This window comes from Salmo salar, chromosome ssa25 (assembly GCF_905237065.1).
Source record: "Salmo salar chromosome ssa25, Ssal_v3.1, whole genome shotgun sequence".
In the NCBI taxonomy this organism is placed as follows: domain Eukaryota; kingdom Metazoa; phylum Chordata; class Actinopteri; order Salmoniformes; family Salmonidae; genus Salmo; species Salmo salar.
In genome coordinates, this window is record NC_059466.1 from 32,223,651 (window position 1) to 32,242,384 (window position 18,734).

The window sequence follows — 18,734 nt, forward strand, 5'->3', positions numbered from 1 at the left end:
TGTGTGTACTTTTTTGGCTATGTACTCTCCTAACATAATCTAACTTTATGCTCTCACCGTAAAGCCTCTTTGAAATCGGACAATGTGGTTCGATTAAGGAGATGTTTATCTTTCAAATGGTGTAAAATAGTTGATTGTTTGAGAAATTGAAATTATTAGATTTTTGCTGTTTTGAATTTCCCGCCATGCTAGCAATCCTGTCAGTGGGATTCTATCCCCAAGAGGTTGCACTGACTTGCCTAGTTAAATAAAGGTTAAATAAATACATTTAAAATCCCGGCCAGTGGAACCGGGCGGCGATCCGTTCCCGGGTTTTCTCCATTCCCAGATGTGCCCCCAACAAATAAGTGTGGGCCAGCTGAAGAACAGTTCCGACGTACCGGCGGGGCAGCAACAACACCTCTTGAAGTTCCCCCTGTTCGTGCAACACCTGATACAACAGCTGGCCATCCACCGCTATCACCTGGGCCTCGTTTGGATCCTCCCACTGGGTGGTCCCAAACTGAACCCTCAGGGGTCTCAGGGCAGGTATCTCTGCGGGTCCCTCGAAATTGAGGAGGGGGGGCATGTGTTCCTCCTCCGGTTGTTCACCTGGTGAGGTTGGTTCCGGTGCCCCCTCGGATCCCCGGCTGGCAACCACTTGCTTCGGGGTCTCACAGGCGGCAGTCCGACCCCGCTCTCGTCGGTCGCCGGCTCGTACTCTTTTTCCAAGCTCGTGCCTCCACAGTTCCATGAACATTGGACAATCTCGTCTCACAAGGAGGGGTACTGGACAATACAGGTACGGCACCTACCACCATCTGGCAGCTCCCTTGTGGCATCACGATGGTGGCCTGCCCGGTCGAATACCGCTTGGTGTTGCTGTGGACATCTCCTCACCAAGGTCGGTCGGATGGGCCAGCAGGCGCGCTTGTACGAGCGTTACCGGAATCCAACAGAGCGTGGGTGTCATGACTGTTGACTGTTGACTTTCACCGGGACCATGGGTGCTGGTGGTTTGCTGTGGGCCCAACAGGATGTGACGTGGTTTACTGCATGGTCTGTCCCGTCTCCGGGGCACGCTGATGGCATCAACTCCTTTCAACCCTGGCAATTAGAGAGTGGAAAGCTGTCAAGTTAAAGGGTGGCTACTTTGAAGAATCTCAAATGTTTGGGTTACTCCATGATTCCATAAGTGTTATTTCATAGTTTTGATGTCTTCACCATTATTCAACAATGTTGAAAATATATATATATATATATATATATATATATATATATATATATATATATATATATATATATATATCTGCTCAAAAAAATAAAGTGAACACTTAAACAACACATCCTAGATCTGAATGAAATAAATAATCTTATTAAATACTTTTTTCTTTACATAGTTGAATGTGCTGTCAACAAAATCACACAAAAAGAATCAATGGAAATCCAATTTATCAACCCATGGAGGTCTGGATTTGGAGTCACACTCAAAATTAAAGTGGAAAACCACACTACAGGCTGATCCAACTTTGATGTAATGTCCTTAAAACAAGTCAAAATGAGGCTCAGTAGTGTGTGTGGCCTCCACGTGCCTGTATGACCTCCCTACAATGCCTGGGCATGCTCCTGATGAGGTGGTGGATGGTTTCCTGAGGGATCTCCTCCCAGACCTGGACTAAAGCATCCGCCAACTCCTGGACAGTCTGTGGTGCAACGTGGCGTTGGTGGATGGAGCAAGACATGATGTCCCAGATGTGCTCAATTGGATTCAGGTCTGGGGAACGGGCGGGCCAGTCCATAGCATCAATGCCTTCCTCTTGCAGGAACTGCTGACACACTCCAGCCACATGAGGTCTAGCATTGTCTTGCATTAGGAGGAACCCAGGGCCAACCGCACCAGCATATGGTCTCACAAGGGGTCTGAGGATCTCATCTCGGTACCTAATGGCAGTCAGGCTACCTCTGGTGAGCACATGGAGGGCTGTGCGGCCCCCCAAAGAAATGCCCCCCCCACACCATGACTGACCCAGCGCCAAACCGGTCATGCTGGAGGATGTTGCAGGCAGCAGAACGTTCTCCACGGCGTCTCCAGACTCTGTCACGTCTGTCACGTGCTCAGTGTGAACCTGCTTTCATCTGTGAAGAGCACAGGGCGCCAGTGGCGAATTTGCCAATCTTGGTGTTCTCTGGCAAATGCCAAACGTCATGCACGGTGTTGGGCTGTAAGCACAACCCTCACCTGAGGACGTCGGGCCCTCATACCACCCTCATGGAGTCTGTTTCTGACCATTTGAGCAGACACATGCACATTTGTGGCCTGCTGGAGGTCATTTTGCAGGGCTCTGGCAGTGCTCCTCCTGCTCCTCCTTGCACAAAGGCGGAGGTAGCGGTCCTGCTGCTGGGTTGTTGCCCTCCTATGGCCTCCTCCACATCTCTTGATGTACTGGCCTGTCTCCTGGTAGCGCCTCCATGCTCTGGACACTACGCTGACCGACACAGCAAACCTTCTTGCCACAGCTCGCATTGATGTGCCATCCTGGATGAGCTGCACTACCTGAGCCACTTGTGTGGGTTGTAGACTCCGTCTAATGCTACCACTAGAGTGAAAGCACCGCCAGCATTCAAAAGTGACCAAAACATCAGCCAGGAAGCATAGGAACTGAGAAGTGGTCTGTGGTCCCCACCTTCAGAACCAGTCCTTTATTGGGGGTGTCTTGCTAATTGCCTATCATTTCCACCTGTTGTCTATTCCATTTGCACAACAGCATGTGAAATGTATTGTCAATCAGTGTTGCTTCCTAAGTGGACAGTTTGATTTCACAGAAGTGTGATTGACTTGGAGTTACATTGTGTTGTTTAAGTGTTCCCTTAATTTTTTTGAGCAGTGTGTATATATATATATATGAAGAGCACAGGGCGCCATATATATATATATATATATATATATATATATATATATAATGTTGAGAATTCGACCATGGATATTAATTCATGTACTGTATGTGCTTAGAAATAAATATGTGATTCAGTGTGTGTGTGTGTGTGTGTGTGTGTGTGTGTGTGTGTGTGTGTGTGTGTGTGTGTGTTAAACTGTTTGTGACCCTCTTGTGTTTCCTGCAGGTCGTCCACACACTTCAAGCTGAAGGCTCAGGTGCGTATGTGTGAGATGTGGACAGCAGGCTGTATGGAGGATGTGTGTGAAGGCACCACCAGTCCAGAAAGGAGTTTCGTCATGGGCTGGCCCACTTTCAACTGTGTCGCCACATTCAGGTACACACACACACACACACACACACACACACACACACACACACACACACACACACACACACACACACACACACACACACACACACACACACACACACACACACATACTTATGTTTGAAAGCAGACTGGTTAGTGTATTATTACTGTATACTCTGTACTTATAGTGAGAAAGTCCCTTGAATAAATCCTAATTGAGTATGCACAGCACAGTACAGTACAGGACTTGTTATTCTGTGTCTCAGAACAAGGAACAACCACTAGAACAGTAAATTCTCAACCTTCCACCACACCACAACCTGGGTCATATTCCTAATCGTAACCCCCCTTACTCTGACCACAGAGAGCCAGGGATTGTAAAATATCACACACACACACACTATATGCCTTGACACCAGGAATTCATAGGAACTATGCAGTTTTACAGGGACACATTATGTAAGAGAAGATGAGAAAAATAAGATGGTTATCCGACTTCATTTCTGCTTCTTATTTTCGGTCTCTTCTGTCTGCAGTTCTGTGGAGCACAAGGAGAAGTGGCTTTCTCTCATCAAAAGGTAACCAAAATTGACGGGAGACGATATTGTTCATAACTATGGCTTGACTTCAGTATAGAATAGACAAGTATGGCTTGTGTGACATAAAGTGTTATTTTCTAATTCTGACTTCCTTCCTCCTTCATTCCTCCAGTCGGATAAATGAAGAGAAAGAGAAGGATGACCCCAAGACCATTCCTTTGAAAATATTTGCAAAGGACATTGGGAATTGTGCTTATGTAAGTTTACGAATGCAGTGGTGCAGGTCTGTGTGTGTGTGTGTGGGTTCTTTCATGGTTGTGTGTGTGCTTGTGTTAATGTATTTCTTGTTTTTGTGCTTTTCCCCAGGCTAAGACTCTAGCTGTCAGTAATTCTGACAGCACCACTGATGTAATCCGAATGGCACTACAGCTGTTTGGCATTTCGGTAAGTGTGTGTGCTTGTGTGTGTGAGTGGGTATGTTTTGGAAGTGTGTCCCTTGGTGCCATTCTCTCTCTCTCTCTCAATCTCTCTCTCTCTCTCGCTCTCGCTCTCTCTCGCTCCAGGGCTGTGTGAAAGACCACCAGTTGTGGATGAGCTCCTGTAAGGATGACTCCCCCTATCCTCTGATTGGTGAGTTTACCTCCATTACCCAACCCTACTCAGCCCTTTTACACCCAGCATAAACTCAGCCATATCCATCTCATTTAGTTTTTGGTAGCAGTTGACCTTAATCAGTGGTCAGGGGCAACTTCTACCTACTCCAACTCTGTGGTCAAAAGTTGCTCTGCTTTGGTATTTTTCCTCCTGTTAACGACGAGGTAGATAAAAGACTAGCTGAATACTGTAAACCTGGTCTGGTCACATCTCAGGACAGACTCACGTCCCCTGACGTCTAACCTCCTGACCCTCTCCTCTCTTACCCCTCAGGGCACGAGTTTCCCTTCAGTATCAAGATGAGTCAAATTCGTAATGTGGGAGCAGGAGGAGATGGAGGGAAGGATGCGATTCCTCCTCCTCCGGAGGACCAGGGGGCGATGCTGCTGGACCAGTGTCTCCCTCCAGACACCCAGTGCCAGTTCATCCTCAAGCCCAGCCGGGTGGGCCTCAGACAGGCTCCGCTCATAGGTATGAGACCCCTTACCGACAGTGATCGGATCAACAGAAAAAAAGGGTTACGTTTCCTTCAAAAATGTGTTGCCTCCCTTTTTTGCACTTGTTTACTTCATACCTCCTTTTCCCTCATACGTCTTTCTCTCTGAAAGTACATAGAGAGAACATAGAGAGAGTGTGTGTGAGAATGTGTTCCAGGATGCTCGTTGAGGACGCTCCACTGAATCACCCACAAGCCCCTCAGATTCCTCTCTATCCACGTCAAGTTCTTACATAAGCCTCCATTTAACCATACCGTCCCATATTCGCTACACCAGCCTAATTATTTCCATCTAACAAGTGTTTTACAAACATGGCAAAGGGTGTCACTGATGGATTTGTGTGTCAACTCTGCTATGACACCAAATATTTTTACCAATCCATCCAGAAAATGAAAGGTTTTTATTGGCTAGGAGAGAAGTATGACATTTGTTTTGCAACAAGCCCAAATGGATCCATTAAAAACCATAAAAGGATCAAAACATTGCCCATACAACCAGCCCTCTCTCTCTTTCTCTCCCCTCGTTCCCTCTCTTTTAAATATTCCCCCTCTCCAGGACTTCTCACACTGGTGTATAGTGATGCGTGATTTACAACTTTATAAACTTTTAACGATGCTTGGGCTCGTTTAAGAATGTTGGAGCAGCTCTATAACAATGTTGTTTTTGATTTGGATTCCAAAATGTAACTGAGTGTAAAGCTGGAGTGGAGTGTTAAAGTCAGATTTGAACGTGCAGGGTCCTGGGCAGCTAGCGGTGTTGTGCCACTAATGTGGAAGGGCCTTTTATTGTCCCCCCCCCCCACCCCCCACCCTCATAAACACAGTATAAACTGTGCTTCACACACATTTAATGTTTTTATCCAGAAAGTCCAAGTAGACAGACAAACAGGTACCCACACGCGCAACGTAACTCAAATAAACACACAAACACACAGAGAGCTCATAGTCTCAGACATACAGTACCTGTCAAAAGTTTGGACACACCTACTCATTCAAGGGTTTTTCTTTATTTTTACTATTTTCTACATTGTAGAATAATAGTGAAGACATCAAAACTATGAAATAACACATATGGAATCATGTAGTAACCAAAAGAGTGTTCAACAAATAAAAATATATTTTATATTTGAGATTCTTCAAAGTAGCCACCCTTTGCCTTGAAGCTTTGCACGCTCTTGGCATTCTCTCAACCAGCTTCATAAGGTAGTCACCTGGAATGCATTTCAATGAACAAGTGTGCCTTGTTAATTTGTGGAATTGTTTTCCTTCTTAATGCGTTGAGCCAATCAGTTGTGTTGTGACAAGGTAGGGGTGGTATACAGAAGATAGCCCTATTTGGTAAAAGACCAAGTCCATATTATGGCAAGAACAGCTCAAATAACCAAAGAGAAACAACAGTCCATCATTACTTTAAGACATGAGGATAAGTTCATTAGAGTTACCAGCCTCAGCAATTGCAGTCCAAATAAATGCTTCACAGAGTTCAAGTAATAGACACATCTCAACATCAATTGTTCAGAGGAGACTGCGTGAATCAGGCCTTCGTGGTCGATTTGCTGCAAAGAAAACACTACTGAAGGACACCAATACGAAGAAGAGACTTGCTTGGCCAAGAAACACGAGCAAAGGACATTATTTTGATTTGCTGAACACTTTTTTGGTTACTATAAGATTCCATATGTTATTTCATAGTTTTGATGACTTCAATATTACTCTACAATGTGGAAAATAGTAAAAATAAAGAAAAACCCTTGAATGAGTAGGTGTGTCCAAACTTTTGACTGGTACTGTACATAAACACACACGGTATGTAACATACTGTCACGTCCTGACCCTTGTAAGAGGTCATTTTCCATAGTAGAGTGGTCAGGGCGTGACAGGTGGTTGTTTTGGGTGGTTTTGGGTTTTCTGTTTATATGTGGGTTTTTTCTAGATGTCTATTTCTATGTTTTGTTTTCTATGTTTTGGCCGGGTATGGTTTTCAATCAGAGGCAGGTGTCTATCGTTGTCTCTGATTGGAAGCCATACTTAGGCAGCCTGTTTTTCCTTTGGGTTTTGTGGGTAGTTGTTTTCCATTTTGTCAGTGTACCTTACGGAACTGTTGGCTGTCGTTTTTGTTATTTTGGTTTGTGTTATCATTAATAAAGGAAATATGAGCACATTACACGCTGCGCCTTGGTCCCCTTTCGACAACCCATGTGACACATACAGTGGCAAGAAAAAGTATGTGAACCCTTTGGAAATACCTGGATTTCTGCATAAACTGGTCATAAAATTTGATGACTTTCATCTAGGTCACAACAATAGACAAACACAGTCTGCTTAAACTAGTAACACACAAACAATTATACATTTTCATGTCTTTATTGAACACACCGTGTAAACATTCACAGTGCAGTGTGGAAAAAGTATGTGAACCCTTGGATTTAATAACTGGTGTCTCCTTTGGCAACAATAACCTCAACCAAACGTTTTCTGTAGTTGCGGATCAGACCTACACAACGGTCAGGAGGAATTTTGGACCATTCCTCTTTACAAAACTGTTTCAGTTCAGCAATATTCTTGGGATGCCTGGTGTGAACTGTTCTCTTGAGGTCATGCCACAGCATCTCAATAGGGTTGAGGTCAGGACTCTGACTGGGCCACTCCAGAAGGTGTATTTTCTTCTGTTGAAGCCATTCTGTTGTTGATTTACTTCTGGGTTTTGGGCCGTTGTCCTGTTGCATCAACCAACTTCTGTTGAGCATTAATTGGTGGACAGATAGCCTAACATTCTCCTGCAAAATGTCTTGATAAACTTGGGAATTTATTTTTCCGTCGAAGATAGCAAGCTGTCCAGGCCCTGAGGCAGCAAAGCCGCCCCAAACCATGATGCTCCGTCCACCGTACTTTACAGTTGGGATGAGGTTTTGATGTTGGTGTGCTATTATCACGTCCTGACCATAGTAAGATGTTATTTTCTATGGTAGAGTAGGTCAGGGCGTGACGGGGGTGTTTTGTGTTTTCTACATCTATGTTTAGTTCTAGTTTTCTATTTCTATGTTTCTTTGGGGGATGATCTCCAATTAGAGGCAGCTGGTCCTCGTCTCTAATTGGAGGTCATACTTAAGTAGGGTTTTTTTCCACCTGTGTTTGTGGGTAGTTGTATTCTGTTTAGTCTATGTACCTGACAGAACGGTGCGTGTTCGTTTTTCTCTTTGTTATTTGTTTTTAGTGTTTTTGAGTTAAAATACATTTCATCATGAGCACTCAACACACTGCGCTTTGGTCCCCTCGCAACGACAGTCGTTACAGCTATGCCTTTTTTTCTACATTGTTCCTTCCAAACAACTCAACTGGAGTTTCATCTGTCCACAGAATATTTTGCCAGTAGCACTGTGGAACATCCAGGTACTCTTTTGCAAACTTCAGACGTGCAGCAATGTTTTTTTTGGACAGCAGTGGCTTCTTCTGTGGTGTAATCCCATGAACACCATTTTTGTAGTAGCAACAGTGCTGAACTTTCTCAATTTCTAGACAATTTGTCTTACCATGGACTGATGAACATCAAGGCTTTTAGAGATACTTTTGTAACCCTTTCTAGCTTTATGCAAGTCTTCTGAGATCTCTTTTGTTCAAGGCATGGATCACATCAGGCAATGCTTCTTGTGAATAGCAAACTAACATTTTGTGAGTGTTTTTTGGGAAAGGCAGCTCTAACCAATTCCTCCAATCTCGTCTCATTGATTGGACTCCAGGTTACCTGACTCCAATCCTGACTCCAATTCATTAGCCTAGGGGTTCACATACTTTTTCCAACCTACACTGTGAATATTTAAGTTATGTATTCAATATAGACAAGAGAAATATATTAATTTGTGTTATTAGTTTAAGCACACTGTTTGTCTATTGTTGTGACTTAGATGAAGATCAGATCAAATTTGATGACCAATTTATGCAGAAATCCAAAGGGTTCACATACTTTTTCTTGCCACTGTACGAACACATAACAGACTCACAGCTACTTAACATGATATACCAAGTCTCAGAAATATGGTTTCACTAAGCACACACAAATACTCTTTCTTTCTGTCTCTCTAGCTCTCTCTCTCTCTCTCTCTCTCCAGACAGACTGCCCCACCTCCACCCCATTAGACTCAGACCCCTCTCTAGTCACGTCTCTTTCTGAATCAATGCCTCTTTCTCTCTCTCTCTCTCTCTCTCTCTCTCACACTACCATTTTCTGTCTTTTTCCCTTCCTCTGCTCTCTCCAAACACCATTAAGTCTTCATCTCTCTCCCCCTCATTGTGTTTTATTGAGCAGTAGGCCCTACTTCATATTAGAATAATGTCTTTAATGTTGGACTAAACCGCCCCTCTCTCTCTCCATAGAGCCAGGTCAGAAGTCTGTTAAGAGGAAGAGGTTGTTGATAAACTGGGCCTTCTGGAGGGGGTCCAGTAGCCAACTGGATGGTGTCCCCCTGTCCCCCACCTCCCTGTCCCCCACCCCGGGACGCCTGTTCGGACGGTCTCTCAGTTCCGTCTGCCACCCTGACCACACCCTACCCAAACCTGTCATGGACATGCTGGTGTTTCTGTACCAGGAGGGTCCCTACACCAGGGGTATATTCCGTCGCTCTGCAGGGGCCAAAGCCTGCAGAGAGCTGAGAGACAGACTGGACAATGGGACAGAGGACACACACACACTCACACACGAGTCTGTGTTCGTCACCGCCGCAGTCTTCAAGGTAGGACAGAACGCAAGCAAGCACGCACACACATACACACACCACACACACACACCAGGGTCCTTTTGTATTAATCAGAGTTTAAAGGGTTTAGCCAGGCTTGTCAGATCAGATAAAATGGGACATGAGAGAGGGGAGGTTTGAAGGATCTGTTTCATCCTGCTGTAGACACACATATTCCCCACCATGTGTGTGTGTGTGTGTGTGTGTGTGTGTGTGTGTGTGTGTGTGTGTGTGTGTGTGTGTGTGTGTGTGTGTGTTTGAAATCATAGAAAGTCTTAGACAGACAGACAAAGTAGTGAAGTGATTGGAGTGGAAGACAAAGCTTAGGTAGAAAAACACACTCAATTCAAAGCACATGTTGGGAGGCTTTACTGGAAACCTGTAGCTGTATTAGATCAGACCGAACAGGACACACACACACACACAAACACATGCTGCTGTTCAGTTAGGCATATTACTATATTACTATACCCAATCCTAGCCAACAAACTAAAAACAACTGAGTTGACAAACAAACAACATTGAGTGTAAAAGGATAGATTGCTTCAGTAAAAACACATCTGGCTGTGCCATCTCTCAACTACTCTATAATATTACTGCATAATAGTTGAATTGCACAGACTCTTTCATAGCATTCTGTTCTACTTTACATGCCATATTTTCAGGATTCACATAATCTCTACTGAAAAGAAGCATACAGTTGAAGGTGGAAGTTTACATACACCTTAGGCAAATATATTTAAACTCAGTTCTTCACAATTCCTGACATTTAATCCAAGTAAAAATTCCCTGTCTTAGGTCAGTTAGGATCACATTTAAGAATGTGAAATGTCAAAATAACAGTAGAGAATGATTTATTTCAGCTTTTATTTCTTTCATCACATTCCCAGTGGGTCAGAAGTTTACATACTATTTGAGTGTATTTGATTGGCATTGCCTTTAAATTGTTTAACTTGGGTCAAATGTTTCGGTTAGCCTTCCACAAGCTTCCCACAAAAAGTTGGGTGAATTTTGGCCCATTCCTCCTGACAGAGCTGGTGTAACTGAGTCAGGTTTGTAGGCCTCCTTGCTCGCACACACTTTTTCAGTTCTGCCCACAAATTTGTGGGCAGAACTGAAAAAGTGTGTGCGAGCAAGGAGGCCTACAAACCTGACTCAGTTACACCAGCTCTGTCAGGAGGAATGGGCCAAAATGCACCCAACTTTTTGTGGGAAGCTTGTGGAAGGCTACCCGATACGTTTGACCCAAGTTAAACAATTTAAAGGCAATGCTATCAAATCCTAATTGAGTGTATGTAAACTTCTGACCCACTGGGAATGTGATGAAAGAAACAAAAGCTGAAATAAATAATTCTCTCTACTATTATTCTAACATTTCTTAAAATAAAGTGGTGATCCTAACTGACCTAAGACAGGGACTTTTTACTAGGATTAAATGTCAGGAATTGTGAAGAACTGAGTTTAAATGTATTTGCCTAAGGTGTATGTAAACTTCCGACTTCAACTGTATGTGGTGATGTTAAGGGGTGTTCTAACCTAAATTGTGTCCCTGTGGTTGTGTCCCCCAACAGGACTTCCTGCGGAACGTTCCAGGCAGTCTGCTTTGTGTGGATCTGTATGAGCAGTGGGTTGGAGTGATGGAGCGAGAGGAGGAAGAGGAGAAATGGCAAGCCATCCATAGGTAGTGACACTCCCCATAATGCATCTTCACAAACACATAGGAAAAACAAAGATCACCTTCATCATTCTCTGCCCACTATTTAAATCTTTGTCTGACACATCCAATCTTACCAGATGTTGTCAATGTTGTTTTTTCATCACTGATTATTTTGTCGTCGTCCCCCACCTCAGGTTAGTCCATCTTCTGCCCAGTGAAAACCTGTTGCTTCTCAGGCACGTGGTTGCCGTGCTCCACTGTATCCAAGGAAATGCAGAAGACAACCAGATGAATGCCTTCAATCTGTCTGTGTGCATCGCTCCCAGCATGCTGTGGACTCCAGCCCCCTGTAGCCCACGGGGGGAGGGGGAGGCCACCAAGAAGGTGAGAATGGACCCAAACCTCAAACTTTTTTTGTAGATTTCCCTCTCTGCTAACAAACTTTTTTGTTTCTTTAATTTACTTTCATGTCTTATTTCAATCACATAATTCTACCACACAGTGAATGTGTGTTACTACATCATACTCTTGCCTATATTAAGTATTAATGTCAATGGGAAATTTGGGTGAGAGTGAGTTGCTCACGTGTGCTTCCAGCAACATTTACAGTTAAGAACAAGGGCCCCATACATATGTCCATACATACATACATACATACATACATACATACATACATACATACATACATACATACACACTACCGTTCAAACTTTGGGGTCACTTAGAAATGTTCTTGTTTTTGAAAGAAAAGCATTTTTTTTTGTCCATTAAAATAACATCAAATTGATCCGAAATACAGTGTAGACATTGTTAATATTGTAAATGACTATTGTAGCTGGAAACTGATGCTTTTTTAAATGGAATATCTACATAGGCGTACAGAGGCCCATTATCAGCAACCATCACTCCTGTTTTCCAATGGCACGTTGTACTAGCTAATCCAAGTTTATAATTTTAAAAGGCTAATTGATCATTAGAAAACTATTTTGCAATTATGTTAGCACAGCTGAAAACTGTTATGCTGATTAAAGAATCAATAAAACTGGCCTCCTTTAGATTAGTTGGGTATCTGGAGCATCAGCATTTGTAGGTTCGATTTACAGGCTCAAAATGGCCAGAAACAAATAACTTTCTTCTGAAACTCGTCAGTCTATTCTTGATCTGAGAAACGAAGGCGAGAAATTGCCAAGAAACTGAAGAGCTCGTACAACGCTGTGTACTACTCCCTTCACAGAACAGTGCAAACTGGCTCTAACCAGAACAGAAAGAGGAGTGGGAGGCCCCGTGCACAACTGAGCAAGAGGACAAGTACATTAGAGTGTCTAGTTTGAGAAACAAGTCCTCAACTGGCAGCTTCATTAAATAGTACCCGCAAAACACCAGTCTCAATGTCAACAGTGAAGAGGCAACTCCGGGATGCTGGCCTTCCAGGCAGAGTCGCAAAGAAAAAGCCATATCTCAGACTGGCCAATAAAAGATTAAGATGGGCAAAAGAACACAGACACTGGATAGAGGAAGATTGGAAAAAAGTGTTATGGACAGACAAACCTAAGTTTGAGGTGTTCGGATCACAAAGAACATTTGTGAGACACAGAAATTAAAAGATGCTGTAGAAGTGCTTGACGCCATCTGTCAAGCACTGTTAGAGCCAATTTCTTCCAAACTATGCAATAACTATTTAGAGAAGAAGCAGTCAGCTGGTATTCTGTCTATAATGGAGTGGCCAGCACAGTCACCGGATCTCAACCCTATTGAGCTCTTGTGGGAGAAGCTTGACCGTATAGTACATAAGAAGTGCCAATCCAACTTGTCGGAGGTGCTTCAGGAAGCATGGGGTGAAATCTCTTCAGATTACCTCAACAAATTGACAACTACAATGCCAAAGGTCTGCAGGGCTGTAACTGCTGCAAATGGAGGATTCTTTGACGAAGCAAAGTTTGAAGTACACAATTATTGTTTCAGTGAAAAATCATTATATAACCTTATAACCTTGTCAACATCTTGACTATATTTCCTATTCATTTTGCAACTAATTTCATGTATGTTTTCAGGGAAAACAAGGACATTTCTAAGTGACCCCAAACCTTTGAACGGTAGTGTAATGTACGCCTAAAGGTTTGGAGGGCTGAGGCTAAGGGCCAGGACAGGGTGTAAAGGAAAGTTATACTGTTGCTACTACTGTAGCTGTCTGACCAAGCAGGATGTCCAATGGAAGAACAAACAGCAGTGTGGAGTTAGTGTGTCAACCTCCTGCTAGGAGCCTCAGGCTGGGCTATACTATGTATGTTATCTCTTTAAACCTGGACTGACCTACTTTTACATTGATTTAGTCACCGGTTTTCAATATCTGTACTGATACACACAAGCACACAAGTTTGAGATCTCTATCCTTGCAGTCACGGTGACACAAAACAAGTGCGAAATCTATGCACTGACAGAAAAGCTTGACATTTTACGCTAAGTTACTCACACAAAGTAAGAATTGACACACAAGTTCAGTGCTTGTAACGAGTGCGCTGGGAGTTGGGAAGCAAGTTCAGGGAGTGTATAATTGAATAAACAAATGAACGAAACACAAACAACACACAGACAGGAAACTGAAACAGAAATAATGACGCCTGGGGAAGGAACCAATGGGAGTGACATATTCTGAGTAGGTAATCAGGGAAGTGATGGAGTCCAGGTGAGTAATGACGCGCAGGTGCACGTAACGATGGTAAACAGGTGTGCACCATAACGAGCAGCCTGGTGACCTAGAGGCCGGAGAGGGAGCACACATGACAGTACTAACCCTACCACTAGACTGTCCAACACATGACAGTACTAACCCTACCACTAGACTGTGTCCAACACATGACAGTACTAACCCTACCACTAGACTGTGTCCAACACATGACAGTACTAACCCTACCACTAGACTGTGTCCAACACATGCTAGTCCTGAAATTATTCAATTTGCCACGAGTGGCCCCAGATGTATTTTAAGTTAATAATAAACAAGAATAAGTCGTCAAGTCTAATACTCTCTGAATTACAGTCGATTTTGGACACATTGTTGTTGGAACACACTCAATCAGGTTGTTTCCAGATCTTTCTCTCTCCGTGTCAGATGTGTGTTTGTTTCTGGTGAGGCTTGGGCCTGTTGAGGTTCACTGGGGAAAAAATCCAAAGCATTTCCTACAGATTCCTGAGGATGAGTGTGTTTTGACAAACCCACCGCTTTAAACACTCCTCTCTGTCTTTACACACAGGCGCAAACTCACACGGACACACACACACACACACACATGCACACGCAAACACACACACACACGCAAACACACACACACGCAAACACACACACACACACACTCAAGCAAACACACACACACACACACGCAAACATACACACCCTCACACACACGCAAACACACAAGCAAACACACGTACACGGAGACACTCTTGCTCTCTCTAGCACACACTCTCTCTTACACACACCACACACTTCTTTCTGTTTGTTTGTATGTGTGGCCCACTGGCTCCAAGGCCTCTGAAGGGGGGAAATGTGAGATTTTGACATTCCCCTGGTCGGTCGCGGTCTCACAAGGAGCCAAGTCAAAGTGGGCTGGCGTGGGTCTGGTCTCTAACGGCACTGGGCAGTCTGGAATACTCCCCTCCCCTCCGCTCCCAGATTTTCCCCCACTTTACTTCCGCTCCCTTCTCCATCTCTCCACGGTTATCATTTAGATGTTTGTGGCTCCTACAGACATGTTAGTCTCTGAGTGGCTTGAGTAAATGTTTGTCAGAAAGGTTTGCACAATAAATACGCATGCTATTGTACCTTACCTCAGAAAAAGCCCCCCTACACCTTCACCAATGACAACAGGTTCTGGATTAATGATTGAGTTTCTAGATCTTATCTCAGTGATTTTGATTGGCAGCCCCCATGATAGACAGAACCAGGCTAAATACAGGGAGGGACAGAAGGAGAGCGAGAGAGAAGACAGTTTAACCTTATTCCCTTGCTGGAGTTCCATTGTGTTGGACTAGCCTGTGAAATTCAAAGCCATGCTCCCGTAGCCCTCTGAACAGAGGCGTGTAACACAGGCTGACATATTGTGAAAACCATGACACAGTCCGCTTTTAAACAGTCTACCCGGGAAACTACCTTTGAAATAACCTACAGTATAAATTGCAGTCTGAGCCCTGATCTGGGACCAGTCATTGACTTGTGTGTCTGTGTAACAAGGTCTATGATCTGTTCCCAGGTCTGTGAGCTGGTACGGTTCCTGATTGAGAACTGCAGGAAGGTCCTGGGAGATGATGTCACCTCTCTGTTTGGTGCATTCCCTCAGAAGAGCAACAGCAGCGACCACGGATCAGGTAAACAAAGTCTCCATTTATTTACTGAAGAAATAACATCTAAATCCAAATTATGTTGTACAGTGCTCTAAACAAATGCTGTTAGTTTTGGTGGCAGAAAACTTCATAAGATAAAGTTGGATAGGAACAGAAAAGACAGGGAGAAAAGAGATGCCTCCTAGAGGTGGAGTGAGGAAGAGAGGTCACAAACCAAGCAGAACTGAAACAACACAGAGGTGGTTTAATTTGACACAGCTCTTCACAAGGGTCAAAAAAGTCACGAGTGTGTGTATGTGTGTCGACAGCAAGACAGTAGTTCTGTGTATTGGAGCCCTTATCATCGTTAAAGAGCATATTAACCCTGACTAGCTGCAGTGTGTGTGTGTGTCCGAGTTGAGTGTTCTCTCAGACGTGGCCTCTCCATAAGCCTGTGTCTCGGTGAGGTTTGCTGATTTGGGTCAGTATGTTGACCTCAGTCACTTTAGTGATTAGTACACTCTCAGTGACTCATTAACACACCAGCCAATTTCCTCCTTCTCCCCTAAACCACCTAAACCAACCTCTTTGAATGGCAGCTGTATGCTAGGGACCATTACAGCACTTTATGCTTAGTTTGAAAAACCTGTGTCTATCTAATGAAATGGAGGTTTGTTCAAACTCAAACTCCCCCTTCTCTCTTTCCCTCTCTCTCTCCCTCTATAGATGTGTCATCTTTCCAGATGAATGACTCATCCTACGACAGCCTGGAGAACGAGTTAAACGAAGACCCAGAGTCGCCCTTCCAGGAGTCCCTCCCTCTGAGAGACAAGGCCATGCCAGACAGCCACAGCAGAGACTCTGTCATCACACTGAGTGACTGTGACCCAGACCCTGACCCTGACCCTGAGGATGACCTCCTACATCTCCCTCCACTGCCCAAACCCAGGAAGTTCACCTCCGCTGTACGCCAACCACAGCCACGTCAGTCCTTTGTCCAATCACATGGCCCTCGGCGGTTACGACGCAGCTCGGAGCCCGCCCTCGGTCACACCCCCGGAGCTCTGATTGTCCAATCAGATAAGCACAGTTTGGCATCACGTAAAGCGAGCTACGATGCGGCGATGGAGGGAGAGGAAGAAGAGGAGGAGGAAGAGGAGGATGAAGTGTTTCTGAAGCAGGGGCTCAGGGCTCTGCAGCTGAAAGACATTGTAGTCACAGTTGGAGAAAGAGGAGGGGTTGGAACTCTCGGGCGGAGGAAGCTGAAGCACGCCCCGCCCCCTCCTTTACGATTGGATGCAAGCTGCTCCAGCCTGTCGTCCCCGGCGACCTCCCCCACAGGCTCCTCCCTCAGCTCCCTAGACTCCGCCTTCTCCCAGTATTCCACAGACTATGTCACCAGCGCCGGCTTCCATTTGGCTGAGCCTTCCCCCCACTCCCCACTCTCACCCCGCTTCCCCCTCTCACACCTCTTCCCCCTCTCACCCCGCTTACCCCGCTCCCCCCAGGGCTCACCCCCCAAGAGAGACACAGTGGACTGGAGCCAAAGCCACCCCCCCCACTCCTCCCGGACCCCGTCCACCCACCACGGCCTGTACCCCAACACTTGGTTCAAGAGGGACCGACGGCTGTCGCTTCGGCAACCCGACAACGGACACTTGGAGGAGGAAGTTGGGGAGGGGGAAGGAGTTAGCCTCCCAAAATCCCCAGAGGTTAAAGGTGTAGAGGTGACCACCAAGAGGAGGTCCAGTAGCCCTCCATCTTACCAGCAGGCTATCCTACAGCTACAGGGGAGTAGGTCTCCCTTCTACAGAGGCACAGAGAAACCCCTCACCGTAAGGGAGCTACGGCTGCTGCACGACCAGTCCTGCAAAGTCACCCACAGACCCCCCACAGGAAGTGACGTCACCCAGCAGCCCACTGGAATAGGAAGTGAGAACATCCAGCCCCCCCAGGGTGTGTTCTATGGACAGAGTAGCTCAACACTTACCCTCCAGAGGCATAAGTCTCACTCCCTCACCCCGGCCATGGAGGCCAGCCGCAAGGTCTTCACCATGCCTCGCAGAGCCTCCGAGCCCTCATGCGTGACAGATGCAGCCTCCAGCCTTACCCTGGAGAGGCCCAGGGTCAAGTCCCGGACCCATGGGGTCAAAGATCAGCAGCTCCCTGAGAGCGGACTTAGAGTCTCTGACGTGGAGCCACAGCGCAATGGAGCAGGCCCAAACTCAGAGCCAGGGATCTGCCTATCACCCTCCGCCACGCGGGCAGTGAGGGACTACTTTTCCTCGCAGGGGCGGGTGGATTCAGACGCATGCCTAGGTAGGAGTCAAGAGGTGGCTCTGGCCCTCGTCCAGGGGAAGAGGGAGTGGCAGAGCAGGAAGTGCAGTGATCCGTGTGTCGACGACTTTGACCAAATGTTCTTTGCTGAGGAGTCCTACGTTTAATACATTCAAGAGAATTTTAAGAGTGTCTGGGTTTGTTTTATATGGCTGGTCAATGTTGTTTATAGCATATCGTTTGTATGTTTATAAGGTGTTGTTGTTGGTGTTTATATTGTCATATATGTACAGTTATTTTCCCCTGGTCATAGTAGGTGTTTGGTTGTGCTTGAGCTCTGTTTCCGCATGTCTGTCGTTCAACAACAGGTAGAGGTCTATATTTATGTTCATATGATGCTTTGTTATAGTGTTGTACGACCTGTAAGAAATCATATGTGTATTTTTGTACATGATGCCAATCCTGCTGCTGTCCTATAGAGTATATTTGCTACAGAACACACCGTTTGTATATCTGATGTCTAATGCTTATGAAAATTAATTATAACTATTATAATAAAACGTTGCTCTTGTGAAAGTATCAACGGGAGTATTAATTTCTCTTTATTAAAAAGACAACATTTTAAAAATTGTTCTTCTGTTATTTTGTGCCTTCTTTTTGACGTTATATATATATATATATACATAATTCATCTGTATGGTCTCTGGTGGCAGAGTGATGTAGGTCTGGGTCTAAGAGGATAGACAGGTCTGGAAGTGGTAGAGTCAGCCAGAGAGTCTCACACTCACACTCTCTCTCACACACACACACACTCACACGGAGGTGCTGCTTTTTAGACT

General features: G+C 45.0%; 1 protein-coding gene across 4 annotated transcripts in view; it reads left to right on the forward strand.

The window, feature by feature from the left end:
- Positions 1–18,523, forward strand: part of LOC106586612 (rho GTPase-activating protein 20) — a 57,296-nt gene extending 38,773 nt beyond the window's left edge. For all 4 annotated transcript variants that reach the window (XM_014174089.2, XM_014174090.2, XM_014174087.2 and 1 more), the window contains exons 4-14: positions 3,100–3,249; positions 3,762–3,803; positions 3,937–4,021; positions 4,131–4,208; positions 4,328–4,394; positions 4,692–4,889; positions 9,286–9,641; positions 11,216–11,325; positions 11,496–11,685; positions 15,549–15,663; positions 16,345–18,523. In XM_014174089.2, coding sequence (XP_014029564.2) covers positions 3,100–3,249; positions 3,762–3,803; positions 3,937–4,021; positions 4,131–4,208; positions 4,328–4,394; positions 4,692–4,889; positions 9,286–9,641; positions 11,216–11,325; positions 11,496–11,685; positions 15,549–15,663; positions 16,345–18,062 — 3,109 coding nt within the window. In that variant the 3' untranslated portion in view covers positions 18,063–18,523. The remainder of the gene's footprint in view (positions 1–3,099; positions 3,250–3,761; positions 3,804–3,936; positions 4,022–4,130; positions 4,209–4,327; positions 4,395–4,691; positions 4,890–9,285; positions 9,642–11,215; positions 11,326–11,495; positions 11,686–15,548; positions 15,664–16,344) is intronic.
- Positions 18,524–18,734: the final 211 nt, after the last annotated feature.